Below are 19939 nucleotides of genomic sequence, written 5' to 3'. Positions count from 1 at the left end.
TGACAATAGCAAACATTTCTTTTTAAATGAACACCAAATTTTACTTTGCTCCCTATAGTATGAATATCAAATTTCTTTAATCACAGGTAGAGATGGTCCTTAGGGAAGAATAGCATCTTAGAGAAAGTTCTCTTGCTTACAATAGGGCTTTAGTCATCATGTTTATGAAGATAAAAGAAAGTAGCAGATCCTTGGCAGCGTAAGTTTTTCCTACATGCCCATTCCCTTCCTGACGTCCTTCTCCTATTACTGTCTCTAAACATTAGGAAGAGAGTTATGAAGCTGATAACAAAAAATGTATTCAATAGATGATTGAATAAAGATGTGGAATATTATTCAGCTGTAAGAAAAGACGAACTACTGTCATTGTGACAACATGGAGGGATCTTGAGATAATCATGCCAAGTGAAATATGTCAAACAGAAAAAGTTGAGAACCATATGATTTCACTCATATGTGGAATATGAAACTGAAAGCAACAAACGTTCAGGAAAAACAAAAACTCATAGACACAGACAACATATTTGAATATATATGATGATGGAAGAGATTTAACTTTGGGTGGTGAACACACGATGCTGTATATAGATGATGTATTATTGAATTGTACGCTTGAAAGCTATATAAGGTTATTAATCAATGTCACCCCCCCCCAAATTTAGTAAAACAAATTAAATAAATAAAAAATTTTTTTAAATGTAGTCAATATTCTCTCTACACACTTCTCTTACTCCTTGAAGGAGTCTATTAATCACACACACACACACACACGCACATCACTGTCATCATCATATGTCTCCTATTAATTTATAATATATTCATTTGTTTATTTATGTGATTCATAAATATCCATTTTCTGCTTACATTCATAAAAGCAACTGCATAGCATATCTTTAAAACATATTTAAAATAATCTTATGATAATTAATTATTAAAATGACAAAATAACACAAACGGTATGATTTTATTTATAATCTTAAACATTTATGTTAAAGGGCTTTCAAAAATATTTTTTCTCAGTTTGCTGGGTAGGTGTTGGAGTAAAATCCCAACATAAACCAACACTAATGACTAAAAAAGGAAATATATAGAATATGAAAGCAACAAAAACCATGAATCAAATTTTGAGGCTAAATACAATAATGCTGCCAGCAAATTCCATCAACTTTGATCCTCAGGAAAGACAAGGTAGAATTTTCAGTCTCACTTTCTTCAACTTTTGATAGACAGCTTTGCATTTCCTCCATCTCCCAAGTTCTAAGTGATTAATGGGAATGACTGTGAGCAGGAGAAACATAAATCCTACTGCATGTTACAGAGTAACCAACTGGCTCAAAGGAACTCAAAAAATGGAGTATTTTAACAGTGAGACAATATCAGTTCTCAAGAACATTTCCCAAATATATCAGGCTGCAGAAATGGATCATCATGACAAAGTCCAAGGCCTGAAGCAAAAGTTAAAATGTCAAAACTTTGGAAAGAAAAAAGTGTGTTCATCTATGACATAAATATGGCTCGGTTTAGATAACAGAGAGGAAATAATAGTCTTAGCTACAAATTCCTTTCTGTATTGATATAGAGAATATCAATACAGAGATAGAAATTGTAAATATCAACAACTAATCATCATAATTGGTTATTATAATTGATAAAAATCAAAATTATAATTCAGTGTCGATGGGCACACAATATAGAAAAATGTAATTTGTGGCAGTAACATTATAAAAGCAGACCTAGGTAGGACAAATTTTTTTATATACTATTGCAATTAAATTGGTATTAATCCAACCTAGATTGTTGTAATCCCTAGGGCAGCCATTGAGGAAATATTTCAAAACTATATAGTTGAAAAAGTGAATTAATATGATACACTAGAAAATATCTATGTAACACAGAAGAAAACAGTAATGGAGGTACAGAGTAACAAGAAAGACATAAGATATATGGAAAACAAATAACAAATGGCAGGTATAAATCCTATCTTGTCCATAATTATGTTATATTTAAATGGAGTAAAGTCTCCAATCAAAAGTCTGGGACTGGCATATTTTATAAAACTATGATACAAGCATAAAGTGTGCTTCTTGTAAAAATCTTGTAGAAAATAAAAGTATATTAAAAAGCATAACATTCTAATAATAACCAAAAGAGAGCTAAAATTCAAAAAATAAAAGATGTTGACACAAAAAAATTGTTTTAGAAACAAATAATAACAATTTATAATGATAAAATTATCAACTCATCAAGAAAATATAACAATTATAAACATATATGCACCTAAAAATAGGGCCCCAAAATATACGAAACAAAAACTAATCAAATCAAACTGAACATACACGATTCACCAATAATAGTTGGAGTTTCAATACCTCACTTGCAAAAGTAGATAGAACAATTAGCAGAAGATCGGTAAGGAATCAGAAAACTTGAGCAACACTATAAACCAATCAGAACTAATATATATAGAACATTCCATCAAACAATAATAAAATACGCATGCTCTATAGTGCACACAGAATGTTCTCCAAAAAAGACCATATTTTAAGCCCTAAAATAAAGCTCAATACATTTAAGAGAATGTAAATCACACAAGTACATTCAATAGCCACAGTGGAGTGCTTTGAGTCACTAGCAGAAAGAAAAGTGGGAAATTAGTAAATATGTAGAGATTAACTAACACACTCCTAAACAATTAATGAGTCAGAGGAGAAATCAGAAGAGAAATTAGAAAATGCTTGAAATAAATTTAAATGAAAATATGGTATATCAAACTGTGTAGGATGCAGTTAAATTGGTGCTTAAAAATAAATATATAGCTGTTAATTACTAAATTTTAAAAAAGGTGATTTTAAAATCAATAATCTAACCTTCTACCTTACAGAGCTAGAAGAAGAGCCAACTAATCCAGAGCAAGGAGGAAGAAAATAAATAATAAATATTAGAGCAGAAATAAAGAACAGACAAACAACAGTAAAAATTAAATCAAGCAGAAACTGGTTCTCAAAAAGATCAACAAAAATAACAAATATTTCACTAAACTGACCAATTAAAAAAAAAGAAGACCTGTTTACTAAATGAAGAGTGAAACAAGGGTCAGAATTACCAATCATCTAGAAATAAAAAGAATTATAAGGTAATATGTCAACAACTACAAACTCACAAATTAGATAACCTTGATGATATGGACAAATTCCTCAAAAGACACAAAAATTGACTCAGGACCAAAGCTGACTCAAGAAGAAATAGAAAATCTGAATAAATTGTAACAAGTAAAGAGAATGAATCAGTAATAAAAAAGCTTTTAACAAAGGAATTCTCAATCACGAAAGGATTAACTAGTAAATTCTATAACAATTAAAAAAAAAATTAACACCAACACTTCACAAACTCTTCCAGAAATTAGGAGAGGAGAAGCCATTTCCTCACTCATTCTATGAGGCTATTATTACCTTGATATCACAACCAGACAAACATATCACGAGAAAACTACAAATCAATATACATGATAAATATAAATGTAAAAACTCTAAAAAAAAAAAAAATGCTAGGAAGCCTCATTAAACAAGATACAAGAAGGATTGATTATTCACTGAGACCAAGTGGAATTATACCAAGAATGCAAAGTTGCTTCAATGTATGAAAACCAATCATGATGAATTGATCAAGTAAAGGCCAAAACCACATGATCAGCATAGCAGATACAGAAAACACATTTGATAAAGCCTAACATTCTCTCATGACAAAAACACTCAATGTGTTCGTCACAGAAAGGAACATGTTTGCCTGATCAATGGTATCTATGAAAAGCCCTCGGGTAACATCATAACTAATGGGAAAAGTTTGAAAATATTTCCTTTAATAGAAATAAGATAAGAGTACCTGCTATCGCCACTTCTATTCAACTGGAGTTTCTAGCCAGGTAATCAGATAAGAAAATGAAATAAAAGGCGTCCAGGATGAAAACAGAAGGTAAAACTATTCTATTTGCAAATGGCATAGCTGGTCCTAAGGACCCAGGTAATTGCATTGGGCCCATGTGAGCAGTCCAGAACAATCTTCCTATGTTAAGGTCAGCTCATTAGTAACCTTGACTACATCTACAAAGTCCTTTCACTAAGTCCTTACCTAGAATAGTATTTGGTTGGATAACCTGGAGATGGGAATCTTGGGAGCAGAGGTGAAGGATGGGGAGGTGGGGGAGTGGGGACATCTTTAAAACCCTCTCAACTGCCATTACATAGGCACTGATTTTTTTTCTCTTGTTCCATTTGCTACATTTAAGGTGTTGACCAAAGTCTATAGAGCCTGAAGTAGCTGAGTCCCTGTAAGTTTTCCTTGACTAACTCAGTTGTAGGACACATTGAATCAATGTGACTTCTCATTACAGTTGCCAGACTTCATTTGCAGGAAACGGAAATCTGCTGTGTCTTTTCCAACCACTTTAATTGGTAAAATTCCCTGCCCATGTTCATTTGACAGAATTTCAGACTACTGACAAGTTGGCTAGGATTCAAAAGATATATTCTTTGATATTTGTATTATATTTATTTCAATACACTATTATTTGATTTTATGTATTTCTGTTGAGTATGGATTTTTTCCACTTGTGGGAGAATTAATTGGAAAAATATATACCCATATAAATTTAAGAAATAAACAAGCCATCTTCCTGTAAAGATAAAACTCCTGCCACAAGGAAAGCAAATGACACATAGAAAAATATTTCTACAGGGAAATTACAGAATGTATTGTTTTTCAGCTCTAACCAGAGGAATAATATTATTTACTTTAAGGTATTTGACAGCTCAACTACTTATGTTATGTAGTGAAATTTCACTGATGTCATATCAGTTAATTCAAATAATCACCTAAGTTGTCAACTATGATGTCCTGACTGATGTATTACTCTGAATTTTAAATAAAATAAATGGGAAAATAAATATATTATATAATGTATTACTCTGAATTTTAAATAAAATAAATGGGAAAATAAACAATAAAAAAGAGGCATCGAGTTTGTTCAGGAATTATGAAAACCTCATGTAGCTCACTCGTTTAAAATGCATCCTCATACAGGCCCACATCAAAGACCTTGATATCATTAGCTTGACAACCAAAGAATTTGTGGAAGAAACTAAAGCTCTCTACAAAATACTACTTGAAGTAGAATGAATCATTAAGTACCAAATGTGTGTGCCCTTGAAATTCTTTATGCAACTCCTCAGCCACTGCCACATCCATCAATGCCTCTCATTTCTGCTGCCTGGTTGGACAGTCGCTGAATTAGAATTATCAACTGTGAAGGAGTTTGGGTAGAGGAGGGAAGAGAGGGAAGGACATGGCACTGATGTTCCTAAATACACTTGTGGCCTAATCTTCATTTCCAAAGACTGTATCCTCCAACCAGAGCAGACTGCCGTATCACTGCCTGAGCACATCAGTGTCTCTGTATGGTCTTCACACAGTCCCTTCAGTTTGAAAGATCATAGCTTTCACTTCCCCATCCACTGAAATACCATTCATCTTTCAAGTCCTTTCTTAAATGCTCCTTTCCTTTCCAGTGTCAGAATTTCCTTGTAGCCAGCCACAGGGCAATTTGCTCAGACTAACATTACAGCACTTTTAAAAATTCTCCCTGTATTACAATTGTGTTATTCTCAAGAATACTCTCCAAAGAGATCACAAATACCTTGATATACAATAAGTATTATAATAGTCTTTATAAATTCAGAGCGTTTATTATGATGCCTTATATATACTTTTAAAAAATCATGTATCACCTTTATTATCAGCTGAAAAACTCGTATTTCTTCAAAAGTTATAAGAAAAACTTATTTTCCATTCTTTTCAAAATAATAAAGTTTTACTATTATTGCAAAGATGTATTTGAATTTTTGGAGCGATACTATTTTATCTAAATGCAATGCTATTTACTTTGAAAAATCAATGCTACATTTAAAAAACTCTGCCCCAAGCTTTAGTAGACTTCAAATATTGACACAGGATGTTTTTAATGTTCTAACAGATTTTCAAACTTAGCTCTGAAAACTTCTCAAAGCACTGATTACATGTTGAAACATATTATTTTGGAATATTGGCAAATTATTTCAAAAGTAATTTAATCAAAATTTGTATTAATATCATGAAATAAGAATTTTTAAATAAATACAAGATTCCAACAAAATAATTTTTAGGAAGTATTTTTGACATCAAATCCAAGCCAAATAACAAACTCCATTTTACTTATATAAAAGTTAAAGTTAGAAACACTAAAATTATTCAGAAATGTACTAAATATCAACTTTTCTGAGAGTTGAATATTTTACGGCAAGTTTTAGGAACATCTCAGTTAGCTCTTAAATTGATTATCCTATGAACTAAACATCATTATTCCCCTTTGTAAAGGTAAGAAAACCAAGGCTTAAAAAGGTAAATTGCTCAAAATCAAACAGCGAGCAAGAGGCAGAGCCGAGCTTCTAAACCACATGTGCAGTATTTATGCTAACATTTCCAAACAATTAACATCAAATGCTTTAAACACTAGTTTGTTTTAAATTATCTCCAAGGAAATACTTATATGTGACATTTAATCATATTTATTTAAGAGGAGCATCATTTTTATAAAAAATCCCCAGCCTTCAGCATTACCTGTTTTTATATCACATATAAGTCCATCCGATGAGGGTAGGCCTAAAGTCGACTTTTGCTCACTAAAATATCTTAATTACATGGTACAAAATGGTGAATTAATGTAATTCATTAGGTTGTTTGAGAAATAAAGAAATGAGTAAATGTCTGGCTACAGAGGCACCTCAAAGGCTAGTGAGCAGCCTCGTAGAGCTTTCAGCCTGAGAAAAGTCTAGCCAAAAACAAAGGAATTTTATGAACTCACCTATGTACTATTATCATATTTAAATTTTACAATTTCCATAAAGAGTCAAAATATATAGAAAATTTCAATTTTTGTCTAGATAGATCTTCAGGATACCAGGAAGCCAGTTATGAAAATCTAATCTGACATTGTAGAATCACGAATATCTTGAAAATGGTTAAGGAATAAATAAAACTAGATACCATAATTATGCATATCTAAATATCATCCAAGAGTCTACTTTCATAATCAGCCACTTGACAAAAAGGCAGGAAGGAAGAAGGAAGGAAGGAAGGAAGAAGGAAGGAAGGAAGGAAGGAATTCAAAGCAGTTACCAAATATAGCACTGCTGAGATCATAAAATGGAGGTGAAAGACCATCATCCCATTTGCCTTTATCCAACCAAGTCACAAACTCTGATCTTGTGTCATATTACAGAGCCCATTCTCAATGTCACATCTTTCATAATTCAAGCCTAATGAGAGAAAAAAGAAATTAGCTTTCGCAGCCCCATTTGGTTTCTTAAGAAATAAGACAATAGCAGAAAAAGAGAGCTTAGCAACAAATGACAAATGTAGGCTGACATAAGAAATTATTTTTCACATTTAGGTCTACTTCATTAATGCAAAGCTTCTTTGCACACGACATTCTAATAAATCAGCACACAAAAACCAGTGTAGCCAGATAGAAGAATGCCACATGAGGTCAGAAGACCGAGGACCTGGTTTTGTCTCTTATTAAATAAGTGCCTTAGCTAAACCATTCAACCACAGCAAGCTACAGTAAGATTAGAATAATGACATCCTGCTCTATCTCCCTCAAACAATTGCTATGAGGATCTACTTACATAATGTACATAACAATATCTTACAGCTCATAGACACCATAAAATATGAGGAGTTATTATTAAGGTTACATCTTCAATTCAACCTCAATATTCCTGCCATTCTGCCTTTTAAGGTTCGGACAGACTAAAATCGCAGAGGCCCCTCTGATTGAAACTCAACCAACCACATCTAGAATTAAGCATAGCTCCTCCCTGTTGAACATCGACGTTCTTGAAATTCTGAGTGCTTTTACTGCAGCAAAGGCATTTTCTGACTCTGTGTGTTGGGGGTAGGGGAGGGAGAGGCTTGGGAAAAGCAAGATTTGGACACTTGGTTGTTCACCATCGCTCTCCAAGTAAAGGCTTTATTCCATTATTTAACATCTGCAATTGTCACTCTGTAAATAAATAAATGAATGAATAGATAGATAGATAGATAGGTAGGTAGGTAGATAGATAGATAGATAGATAGATAGATAGATAGATAGATAGATAGATAGATAGATAGATAGATAGATAACCTCAACCATAAATCACCCCACCTGGGTTGTCGTCCTTAGCGAGTGTGGAGACTTTCCTTTGGCAAGTTTGTGTTTGCCCGACCGGTTACGTTTGCCATAAACAAGTAGCTGTGGTGGTTGTTAGTACTTGGCCACCCAGTCACAAAAACATCATTTTGCTGTAATCACATTTGGACAAAATATTATTTAAGAATACTATATCTAGTTTGTGTTCTTGAGATCATCAGCATGAGTACTGAAAGCTGATTTTAAAATGTCATTTTTAAACAACATTAAGCCCACATTATGACCGATGATCTATTTTAATTTTATTCCTAAGTCTCTTATTTTGAAATATTTTACACACCAGCTGTATTCAATAACAGTAGCAAAAATCTCAAGAGTCACAACCTATTGAGATAGTTTGTGCTAGTGAGTGCTGGGGTCAGGACTGGAACCCAGGTCTTTCTGACACCAAAACATGACCTCTTAAAGCTCTATTCTAAGGCCCAATTGTTAATCCACCGTCCCATTTTTACCAAGACCTAGAAGTATAAGTTTATCAGAGTGAGGACACCAGTATTTCCAGACAGAACTGATGCCATCCCACCCCAAAGCAAAGAAAGTTGGTTAGTCTATGCATTGCACCATGGCTAAATTTAGAATCTCCATGAGGCCTTTGAAACATTTAAAATAGCCAAAATATCCCAGTTATTACCTTATGGACCCTTAGTGGTCCAGGGACTCAGGTTGAATAAAAAATGAACTAAATGACACAGTTCTTAGACTATATAAATGAATTCATGTCATTCAATTAGCTATGCATGTATCTGCATATGTGTATCATTTTCAAGTTTTCTTTAGTTCTTGGCAATTTTTACAATGATCTATTTCGTGATTATAAAACATTCAAAACCATTTTTATAACCATATTTCAGCAATGATGTATATGAAATGTACACACATATGCACATGGGTGTCAAATGTTTTTTAAAGACCAAGAAATTACCTGGCATCTGTTTGCAATGTTCTTTGCTCTTTTTAATACACAAGGATAATGATGATGATTTCTGGAAGTGCTAGAACTATAAAAATAGCTAAACAAAACATTTTCCCCTCTAAATAGTCTCAATAGGGGGTCTTTTTGTTACAAAATGAATCTAAAGATTATATATTTTCAACTAATTCTTATTAAAAAGGCAATCATGAACTTCTAATAACTACTGCCTTCTTCAAAAATGCATCAGAAAATTTTCTAAGTATTCATTTTCTCCCGATTAGAGAATCGTATACTTTAAACCACTTGAACAAATTTCCTTTGAATCGTGGCTAATTTACCTTTTAATTCCGTGTGCCACATATCTAGGGTCATTGAAATGATTTGCTATATTAAAATCTGCCTCCATGTAGATTTCTGCTACCCCAGCCATCATTAAATTGTATTAACAGTGTATGGAACAATGAGGAATCGTATGCAGGAACTTATCAGTAGCATCCCTGTTCCTGGGCTTTCTGAGCTTGTGGAACTCATTATTTGTTTTCAATTTTATGATCCCAAAGGTCAGACACAGTGTAGTCTAAGACGGAGGGTGTCTCCGTGTTGCAATTCACGATTTCTTGGAAGGCCCAGTTATCTCCTGAAATGGCTTCCACGGTGCCTGATTCTCTCATTAAAATGTACTGAGTCTCTCATAGATTAAATCATTAACACCATAATGGGAACAAAAATATTAAAGTATATTCCCAAGAGACAGTTAACTTAGGGCATGCTTCTGAAGAAATGGGAAGGAATAGAATAAAGTTTTTGTAGCAGTAATAGTGAGAAAATTGGTGCAGAATTCAGGATTAACTTGGTAAAGAATGGTATGGGTAGATCATCACAATGTAAAGTTCTTAGAAGACAGAGAAGATATAAGAATTGGGGGAAATCTAGAAATGGAGAGGTAGAAGGTATTAAAAGCACACCACTTATTTCACAATTTTGCCTGGGCCGTATCAATAATGCATATCTACTTTCCCTTTAAAGTTCTACAAGGCACAGCTGTAATCTTTCCTTAATCATAAATCTTACTCTTTAAGTTATGAGAAAATACACATGGCAAATAATTTACATTTTAATCACTTTTAAGCGTCTTGTTCTGTGATAAGTACATTCATATTGCTATGAGACCATCATCACCATCCATTCTCAGAACTTTTTAATTCCATACCTGTTAAATACTAACTCCTTGTTCCCTGCTCCCCCCAGCCCATGGAACCACCATTCTACTTTCTGTTTCTATGAATCTGACTACTCTAGATACCTCACATAGATGAAATCAAACCTTATTTGTCCTTTTGTGACTGGTTTATTTCACTTAATACAATGTCCTCAAGTATAATGCCATAGTATGTGTCAGAATTTCTTTCCTTTTTGAGTCTGAACAATATTCCATTGCATGTATGTACCACATTTTGTTTATTCATTCATCTGTTGAAAAACACTTGAGTGTCTTTTATCTGTCAGCTACTGTGAATAAGGCTGCTATGAACATGAATATACAAATATTGGTTGGATTCTATGCTTTTATTTCTTTTGGATATATCTCCAGAAGTAGAATTGCTGTATCACATGGAAATTCTATTTTTAAGGTTTTGAGAAATTGCCATACCGTCTCCACAGAAGCTATAAGATTTTACATTCCCACTGACAATGTGCAAGTGTTCCAATTTCTCAACATCAACACTTTTTCAACACTTTTTATTTTCTGGAGTTTTATTTGTTTGTTTCTTTATAATAGTCATCCTAATGAATGGGAGGTGGTATCTCATTGTGATTTTGACTTACATTTCCCTAATGATTAGTGATGTTGAACATCTTTTCCTGTGCTTATTGGACATTTGTGTATCTTTGAGAAATGTATATTCAATCTTTTGTCCATTTTTTAAATAAGGTTGTTCTTATGTTGTTGAGTTGTAGGAGTTCTTTATATATTCTGTATATCAATGTCTTATCAGATATATGACTTACAAATATTTCCTCCCATTCTATTGATTGCTTTTTTATTCTGATAGTGTCCATTATTGAATGAAACTTTTTCATTTTATGTTTTCTTCCAAGAAATTTATAGTTTTGGCTTTTTTACATTTAGGTCTTTAATTCATTTTGAGTTAATTTTGTACATGGTTTAAGGTTAGGATCCAACTTCAATCTGTTTGCATGTGGATATCCAACTTTTAAAACACTATTTGTTGAAAAGACTGTTTTTTCCCAATTGAATGATCTTGGCACCTGTGTTGAAAATCATTCAACCATATCTGAGGGAGTTTATTTCTAGGCTCTTTATTCTATTCCATTGGCCTACATGTCTATATTTATGCCAATTTCACACTCTTTTAACTACTGTAGCTTTGTGATAAGTTTTGATATCAGGGAGGTTGGGGCTATAATCTGGTTCTTTTTCAAAATTGTTTTGTTATTTGGGATCCCTTAGGATTCCATATACATTTTAGGATGGAATTAATTATTAGCAAAAAATATTATCGGAACTTTGATAGGGGTTACATTAAATGTGGATTGCTTTGGGTAGTATTGACATGTAAAAAATATTAATTCTTCTAATTCATGAACATGAGATGTCTTTCCACTTATGTGTGTCTTTAATTTCTTTCAGCAACAATTCCTAGTTTTCCATGTACATGTATTTTGTCTCCTTGGTTATGTTTATTACTAAGTATCTCATTCTATTTGATGCTATTGTAAATAGAATTGTTCACTTAATTTCCTTTTATGATTGTTCATTGTTAGAGTATAGAAATGCAACTGATTTTTATGTGTTGATTTTGTATTTTAAAATGGCTAAATTTGCTCTTTTTCAATAGAATCTTTAGAGTTTTCTACATTTAAGATCACGTTCTCCACGAACAGAGATAATTTTACTTGTTAATTTCCAATTTTAATGCTTTTTTAATTAATTTTTATTTTCAAGTTACTCTGGCTAGGACTTCTAGTACTATGTTGATAGAAGTAATGAAAGAGGGCATTATTCCCGATCTTAGAGGAAAGCTTTCTGTCTTTCACCATTGAATAAGATGGTAACTGTGGGTTTTTCATACATAGCCTTGATTGTGTTGAGGTAGTTTCACTTTATTCTAAGTTTGTTAAGTGTTTTCTTTTTAAGGAAAGTAGTCTCTTACATAATCACAAAAGTTTTCATATAATTCATTTTACCATTTAGAAAATTATTTCCTTTGTGTAGGTAACAGAAAAATAGTTTCACATAGAATTATCTCCTTTACTCTCATTAACAGCAAAAAATAATGGCCAGTTCCTATAAATGATTAAATGAATCCAAATATTCTATTTAAACAAAAGTGAAATTTAATTATTCTCAAAAGCAAATTTCAATCAAAGATTGCCATTATTTGGCCTGGCAATTTGAAAATATTAATTAATTTTATCAGGAAATTTTTATAATCGTTCACACTGAATTAATTTTAATATTTTCATTGAGATAGAAACGGGAAAACCCTAATTCACAAAGGCATGTATTAGCAAATAGAATTAGCACTTCTACAGCCCACACTAGAATTAACCAATATTATGTAGGTTGGATTCTTGTCATATAGTTATCTTTATCCTCAAGTCATGGACAACATCTTTGGCAGTAATTGTGTCATAGATGGTATCTATGTCAATGAGAAAAAGATTACCCAACCATGTTTTACGTTCGATGTTGTTTAGGATTAGTACCCTTCAAAGGAGATCTATGGTGTTTGTAAGTGTCTGATGATTTCTGCAGAAATACAGATAAAGTGTGGTGTTCACTCTAATCTGAACAATACACATGTTATAAATGTTGCATAGTTGTTTACATATAATTCTCTATTTCAGAATAGCAGTTTTGCCAGAAGATCTTACAGCTTTTTTAGTAGTTTCTATAATGATGAATACAGGGCCCTGAAAAGAAAATTATATCTCTTGCATGAACAAACTTTTCCATCAAGTAAACTAATTCAGGTACAGATGAACTCCAGTCATTTTTTTTTTTTCCTAAATAGGTTTTCAATCTCTCTCAAAAATTAAAACTTCTTTTCCAAACTCAATCAAGCATTTCAAAACTTATTCACTGAAAAGTCACATTTCTGGGTAGTAGAGAACATTATATTCTATTCCTATTTCTTTGATGAAAACTTATTTAAAGCTATGATTCAAGGTCCTTGCTTTCATAAATTTGATTGACAACAGAATGCAAACCTTCTCTCAGGATTCCTAGTCAAGCTTTTAGTGTCAACATGCACATATAGAAATGATGTTTATTGACAAACAGAAATGGCACGTTGGATGACAAGCACAGCAAGAGTTCTAGTTATATACCAATTGTCTTCAGAAGACATTCAGCTTGTGGAAGAAACAGTTCACCATCTCATGTCACTAAGGCATTTTTGAAATTTTCAAAGGGAGCTCACAGACTGAATACCTTCTCGGATGATATCAACATGCACACTTGAACCACGAAACCAAAGCAGGCTCCATTGCAAGACTGAGCAGTTTTATTTAATGCCACGGTAAAAGAAAATAGTGCAGCTGAAAATTCCTCCAATCATTCATTCAGTAAAACAGTAATCAGTCAGTCTATCTCATATTTAGTGACTGTACATGTTAATCAATCTTCTAGGAAATGGGGACAACTAGATAAATTCCTTACCCTATTTTGATTTTTTATGAGTCTTCAAAATATTGAAGAAATGGTTTGCATCTCTAGAGAGATGGCATCATTTCGTAAAGGCCTGTTTATTTATATTTTCTTAAAGTCTCATCAAGACCCGTGGCTCCATTAGGTTCACCTCGTTTGTTACATGGCTTCTTTTCTTGGAATTATGATAGAAACCCTGTAAAATTCCAGCAAAGTTTTAATCTCTTCCTTAGGAGAAAGACTCATTGTCCATCCAGTTTTCAGAATGCATCGAGAATGCTCCAATTTGCTGCTTTCATGTTTTCACATACTCAAAGATGAAAGAATAAGCCACATTGCATATGGTTCATCTTTTCTTTCACGTTTCCACTGCCCATTATGAACAAAAATATTCCACAACTGTGAAACAATTTCAGACAGCAAAATCTATGAAGGAAATGATTTATGTTACACGTTCTGCACAACAGTATCCAAGTCATTCAACACTGCCAAGAATGACGAGTTCCTGATAGTGTTATGTGACATAAAAAGTACTTTATGAAGATTGTTTTCAAATCTAATAAGTACACATATTAAAAAAAAGCCCAGTTCAAAGTTTCTCTGAAGCCCATCCTTTGGAGTAAGATTAAGATTAGCTCTCTTGCAAGAAGAATGGTGTTTGAAGAAAAAGAAAGTTAGTATGGAAACAGTAAAAAAAAAACCTTTGTAAAGGTTTACTTTAAAATAAAATGGTAAAATTCTAAACAGACTTTCATGCTATTTTATTATGAGTCCAAGCAGGTACTTCTAATTTCCATGTGTTATCCCTTGCTTGTTGGAAAACTTTCAGACTTTCCATTAGCAAAAGTTTTAACAAGGAGTTTGTCAATTCATTTTCTGTGCACACAAAGATTTATAATCTTGGTTAAAATATTCCAAGTCTTCTTGAGTTTGTGATTCCAGCATTCTTGACTCCCCTCTCCCTAAGTCTTACCTTCTACCACCTTGGGCTTTGTCTCTACCAGTTGTTCTTAGGCATACCTCATAAGCCTTTCAACATAAACACTGAAACCAGTGCACAGTGTTATGGACTCAGGTTTTATTCTACCATCGTCTTCATGAAATCTGCATTGCTATCCATTTCATCTTGCTTTTCTATTCATTCCATTCTTCAGGATATTTTCTATTCTATCCTCATAGGTACCTCTTTTTCCAGTTCACCTCAAAAGAGTAGTCTGCGATTGTGCAAATCACACATAACAGATATAAAAGTATTTGGGGTGACAATAAGGTATAGATTTAAAAAAAAAGTCACCTATATCCAAATTTTACTTAACGGAAACATTTGAAAGAAATTTAGGTACATATTCTGACATCAGTAACTAACGAAGAATTCTATTTAGAAACAATATATTTTATAATATCCTCTAAAGTTGTCCAATGCATGAAAAATAGATTTTGTAATCATTGTTCTAAAGCCTCAGCTTACTCATATTTCAAACATGAGACAAATAAGAACCCCAGTTTGAGTTTTGGGTCACCATTAATTAGCTACATAACCTTGAGCTATTAACCTCTTGGCTTAGAGTCTCGCCTCCTTCACATTTACAGAATGTGGCTTTGACTTTGAGGAGCTTGAGGGCTTTTCTCCTCTGTGACGTAATGGTTCTGAAGTTGTGACTACACACGAGAAAAGACCAGAAGATCCTCAGAGACATTAAAGCACAATGATACTTATGAGTCTACTCAACACAATAAACAAAAAAGATATTTTGCTATTTTTCACTGAGCATCTAATTCAGTGTGCTTAAATTGTTATACGAAATTAGGGTAAATATCATAGGACTCAAAACCATAGCACCCATTCAGGCCAAGACTGGAGTCTGTGAAAAAAATTTTAATTTTCTTCAGCTAGGCTTGACATATTTATTATTACATTTCTTACACATATAATTCTGTTGTGCTATGGACTGAATATTTGTATCCCTCCCAAATCCATGTTGAAGCCCTAATCTCCCATGAGGTGTTATTTGAAGGTGAGACCTTCGAGATGTGATTGGGTCATGAGGATGAAGTCCTGAGGATGGAATTAGTGCCCTTGTAAGAGACACTCGAAAGGACCTCTCCCTCTCTCTGCCCTGTGAGGAAGTGACAAGCAGAGAGCTGTTTGCAAACCAGGAAGAGAGCCCTCCCTCACCAGACACCAAATCTGCCCACACCTCGATCTTGAACTTCCCAGCTTCTGGAACTGTGAGAAATAAATATTTGTGTTTAAGCCACTCAGACTACTGTATTTGTTATAGTAGCTCAAACTAAGATATGCTGCTATGGTAAATAGGATTTTTAAATATTTTTTATTAGTTGTTTCATGAAAATGTGCATAATTTTTTTTGCGTCCAAGGTACTATATAGTAAGATAAATGTTGCACACGAAGTCTCACATTTCATTCTGTTGATGCTTTAGCTTTGAGTACTTCAGTGAACCAATTACTTTTTAAAAGAGTTGATATTTATGTCATTCTATTGAAGAAATAAGGTTTTACTTAATATCTTATCAAACTCTATCACCTCTCAGTTTTTGAGAATGCATCTCTATGGTAATTTTCACATATTTTACACTTAAGTTTAAATTTATATGAAGTAAATACATTTTGAAAAAAAATTGTTTCTAAATTCAAAAAGTTTGTAAAAGAAATTGGGTAGAATGTCAAATCTGCATGATATATCCCATAAAACCAAAGTATAAAAATAGATTTCTATATTCTTATAAAAATAATAAATAGAAAAATTCTTAAAGTTGCCATGTAGGTAAGGGAAAAATATTTGATTAACTGAATATATTTTTCCTTCTTTTGAGTCACAGTAAATTTGGAGTAAATTTGGCTCTAAAAGTGAATATAACAGCTAATTTTAATACTAACTTCAGGTATGCAAAAGTAATTATCTAAGAATATATTCTGGAATCACTCCAGTGATAGGAATCTGATGCGTGGGATGTATCTCAACACTGTATCAGCGTTACATTTTGTAAACTTCTGGTTGATTTGGATTAAGTGATAGCAACATAGGTAATACAACTGTATTGTTAAAAATCAAGCAAAGTAAAGCTTTTATACATCAAATAATTTGGAGCAGTTGCTAGGAGAGAATATGGACTATTTCTGCGCTTAGAATTGGCCCTGACATTAAAATCAATAAATAAAAATAACAGAGAATGAAGAAGACCAGGAAATGGAGAATCGGCTTGGAAGCAGACAATATAACACTTAGAGCATGATTTAATAAAAAACCATCCAGATTAATACCACGACATTTACCCTGGCTCGGGATGTCCATAAATTCTAATACAGAGGGATTCCTGTCAACACTAGGACCAAATAGTTGTTACATCTACAAATTATTTTTCTTGCTCATTATATATTAAGTGCTCAATAGCGTGTGTAAATAGAATTTATCCCATTGGGAAAATTCTGTCTTCCTAAACCTACTATCTTAAAACAAACAAACAAACAAACAAAAAACAACTGTTAACAGGTTCGAATATTCTTAAAATGAGTTCATTATGTAAAATAAGAAAATTCCCCAAAACCTCTGAATAGAATCTGCTGCATCTGAAATTCAAATTCAACTATGCCAATTTCATTAAGAAAGGCGAACATATTAATTTTCTTTAAAAGTCACATATGTTAAAGAGGGGGCACAGAGTGATTTCTTTTTTTTTTTCAAAATGTGACTAACATCATTAACAAGTTCGCTTTTCAAAAAATCTCATCTGTAAGTGTAGCATCCCAAATTTTCATGAAGGAAACTGCTCAGCCATTATTATTCCTTCGCAGTATTTTCTCCCTCGTGAGATGTACAAAAGAAACTCATATTTAAAGTGATTCCAATTTTATCCACTATAGGTTATGGTCCACATTTTAAATAAAACGCCGAAGCGGAAACATCTCAGAAATGAAAATGAAAAGTGAAAAAGCCAGAAGGGCATATCCCAACGTAACTTTCGAAACGGAACCTGTTTATTCGACAGAGCTGTTCCTTCGCTGTCCTCCAAGGCTGCAGGTGATTAGAATCTTTCATGCGGCTGAGACCTTTCCTGCTGAGCGACTCTCTCCTTCGTGCATGTTAACCTTTTCCCTGAAGCAGGACCACGCGTGTTATCCCAGCAAGCACACCAAGGAAGCTTCAGAGAGATTAATAAGGAAGGGAATTTGCACTCCTTGGCAAACCAGCCGACTAGTTCCTCTTCACCCGTCACCAGAGAAGTCAGCGTGGGCTTTACCAGACAGGCCACAGAAAGGGCAGCACACCCACAGTCGGCCTCTTTGGGGAAACTGGACAAATATTAATGAATCCTTTTCTGTGTATTTAATAGTTACTAACTGCATGATAGCAATCCCAAAGTATGGGAGAAAAATAATTAGCCTGTTTTCTTTGACAGAGAAGATATTTTTCAGTAATCGCTTTTCTTGTTTTAATGTAAGAACAGCTGAATGTGTAAATAGAAGGCCAACAACAGCAAAATTAATATGTAGGACCTTTTTTCAGCAGAAGAAAATGAAGAATTTTGTCAACACTAATTAATATGGCATGTGAATAAAAATAGAAAATACATTCGAGTAAAATACTCTAAAATACTAGAATTAATGCCTCCAGGTAACTGAGTCGATAGTTACCACAAACCAACAATGAACTCATTTAATTTTATGAAAGTATTATTTTTGAAAGGTGATTGTAGGTAAGAATGGCATTAGTTCCACTGGTGAAACGCAGTGTTCTTCCAGGATGTCATATTGCAATAGAAACTACAGACATGTACGTTTCTTTATCATGTCTTCCCTTGGTGAACAGTTGCCTTTTTAGTAATAAAACGCCCGTAAGCAATGGAGCATTCCCCACGTTTGAGAGCTGGTTTATCTCACTGTACGACCTCTTATAATAAAGTGGAGGTTCAAGATCACACAAAAAGTAGATGGTTTCTCTAAGATCCAAATCTCTGAAGCTGGTTCTCTTTCCTCCATTCAGAATCAAAGAATAGAAGGCAGAGGTGTGCTCCAGGTGCACACCAGGACCGATTCGCTTGGCGGTACCATCCTATCGGCTAAAATAAAGTCTACTCACCCGTCCCAAATTCATTTCAAATATGTTCATACCGAATTCAAACTTAAGCTCTTAATTTCTATCACAGCATTTTAAAACTGCAGTCACACGCCTCTTTTGAATTTTGCCTCACTAATATCACATTAAAAGGAACATGTGTGCCTATCACTCCTTCTGTGTAATCAGTAAAAACTATTTTAAAATACATTCCATCCTGTTAGAACCTTAGCAATTTGATATTGTTTAGAGTAACTTTTTATTTATGAACCTATCTCTTTAATGACGAGTGTTTTAGTTTCTAATTTACACTACAGGCTTATAAATGAAATCTCTGCAGGGCAAGGTATCCAGTTGAATCTCCCTGGACCACTCATAGCCCCTGGTGTAAAAGGTCTGCCAAAGTCAGAAGAGACAGAGAAATAGAACTGACTTTGCTGCTCATCACTCTCGTCCTCAACTGATCTGTGAAGTCACACACACCGTCAAGGGGGACGGAGACCCCATTGCCACACTGAAAGGCTTCCTCTGTTCCTTGCTGAACCAGTGTAAAGAAAGAAACATAAGAGAGCCAAAGGACACGAAAAGCTTCGTTCTTCGGGAATGCCACCATTGCGGCCAGGCAGAAGGCATTCCTTGATGTCTATTACAGGTCAGGCAGCTATAACAGGTGAGGCCGTAATCAGAAACATTCTTTTTCTCCTCTACTATTCTTCCTTTTTCAGGTTTGCCTCTTATGACTGGATACTATTGCTAACTCTCTACAACTCTAAGGAACGACCCCCAAGGCAGTTCATTTACTCTTTCAGTGGAGTGTCTTTAGAAAATAATTAACTTGAGCTATATGCACTACTTCTCTATCTAGATAAACATGGATGTTAATTGCCCCACGTACATCGAGTTGGAACATTTGAAGCCTTTATGATCATCCTAAAAGAAATTTTTTTAAAAAAATGACAGGCACATAAATAGGAAAAAACACAATAGAGTT

At 33.6% G+C, this 19939-nt stretch overlaps 1 protein-coding gene across 1 annotated transcript in view; it reads right to left on the bottom strand.

The window, feature by feature from the left end:
- The window catches only part of MALRD1 (MAM and LDL receptor class A domain containing 1), a 520465-nt gene extending 500904 nt beyond the window's left edge, over positions 1-19561 (bottom strand). The window contains 4 exon segments of the mRNA XM_023533144.1: positions 7207-7251; positions 7254-7346; positions 18774-18945; positions 19382-19561. Coding sequence (XP_023388912.1) covers positions 7207-7251; positions 7254-7346; positions 18774-18945; positions 19382-19561 — 490 coding nt within the window.
- Positions 19562-19939: the final 378 nt, after the last annotated feature.

This window comes from Pteropus vampyrus, unplaced genomic scaffold (assembly GCF_000151845.1).
Source record: "Pteropus vampyrus isolate Shadow unplaced genomic scaffold, Pvam_2.0 Scaffold96, whole genome shotgun sequence".
Classification (NCBI taxonomy): Eukaryota; Metazoa; Chordata; class Mammalia; order Chiroptera; family Pteropodidae; genus Pteropus; species Pteropus vampyrus.
The sequence above is the reverse complement of the archived record's forward strand: the minus strand, read 5'-3'. Positions and strand labels throughout refer to the sequence as shown.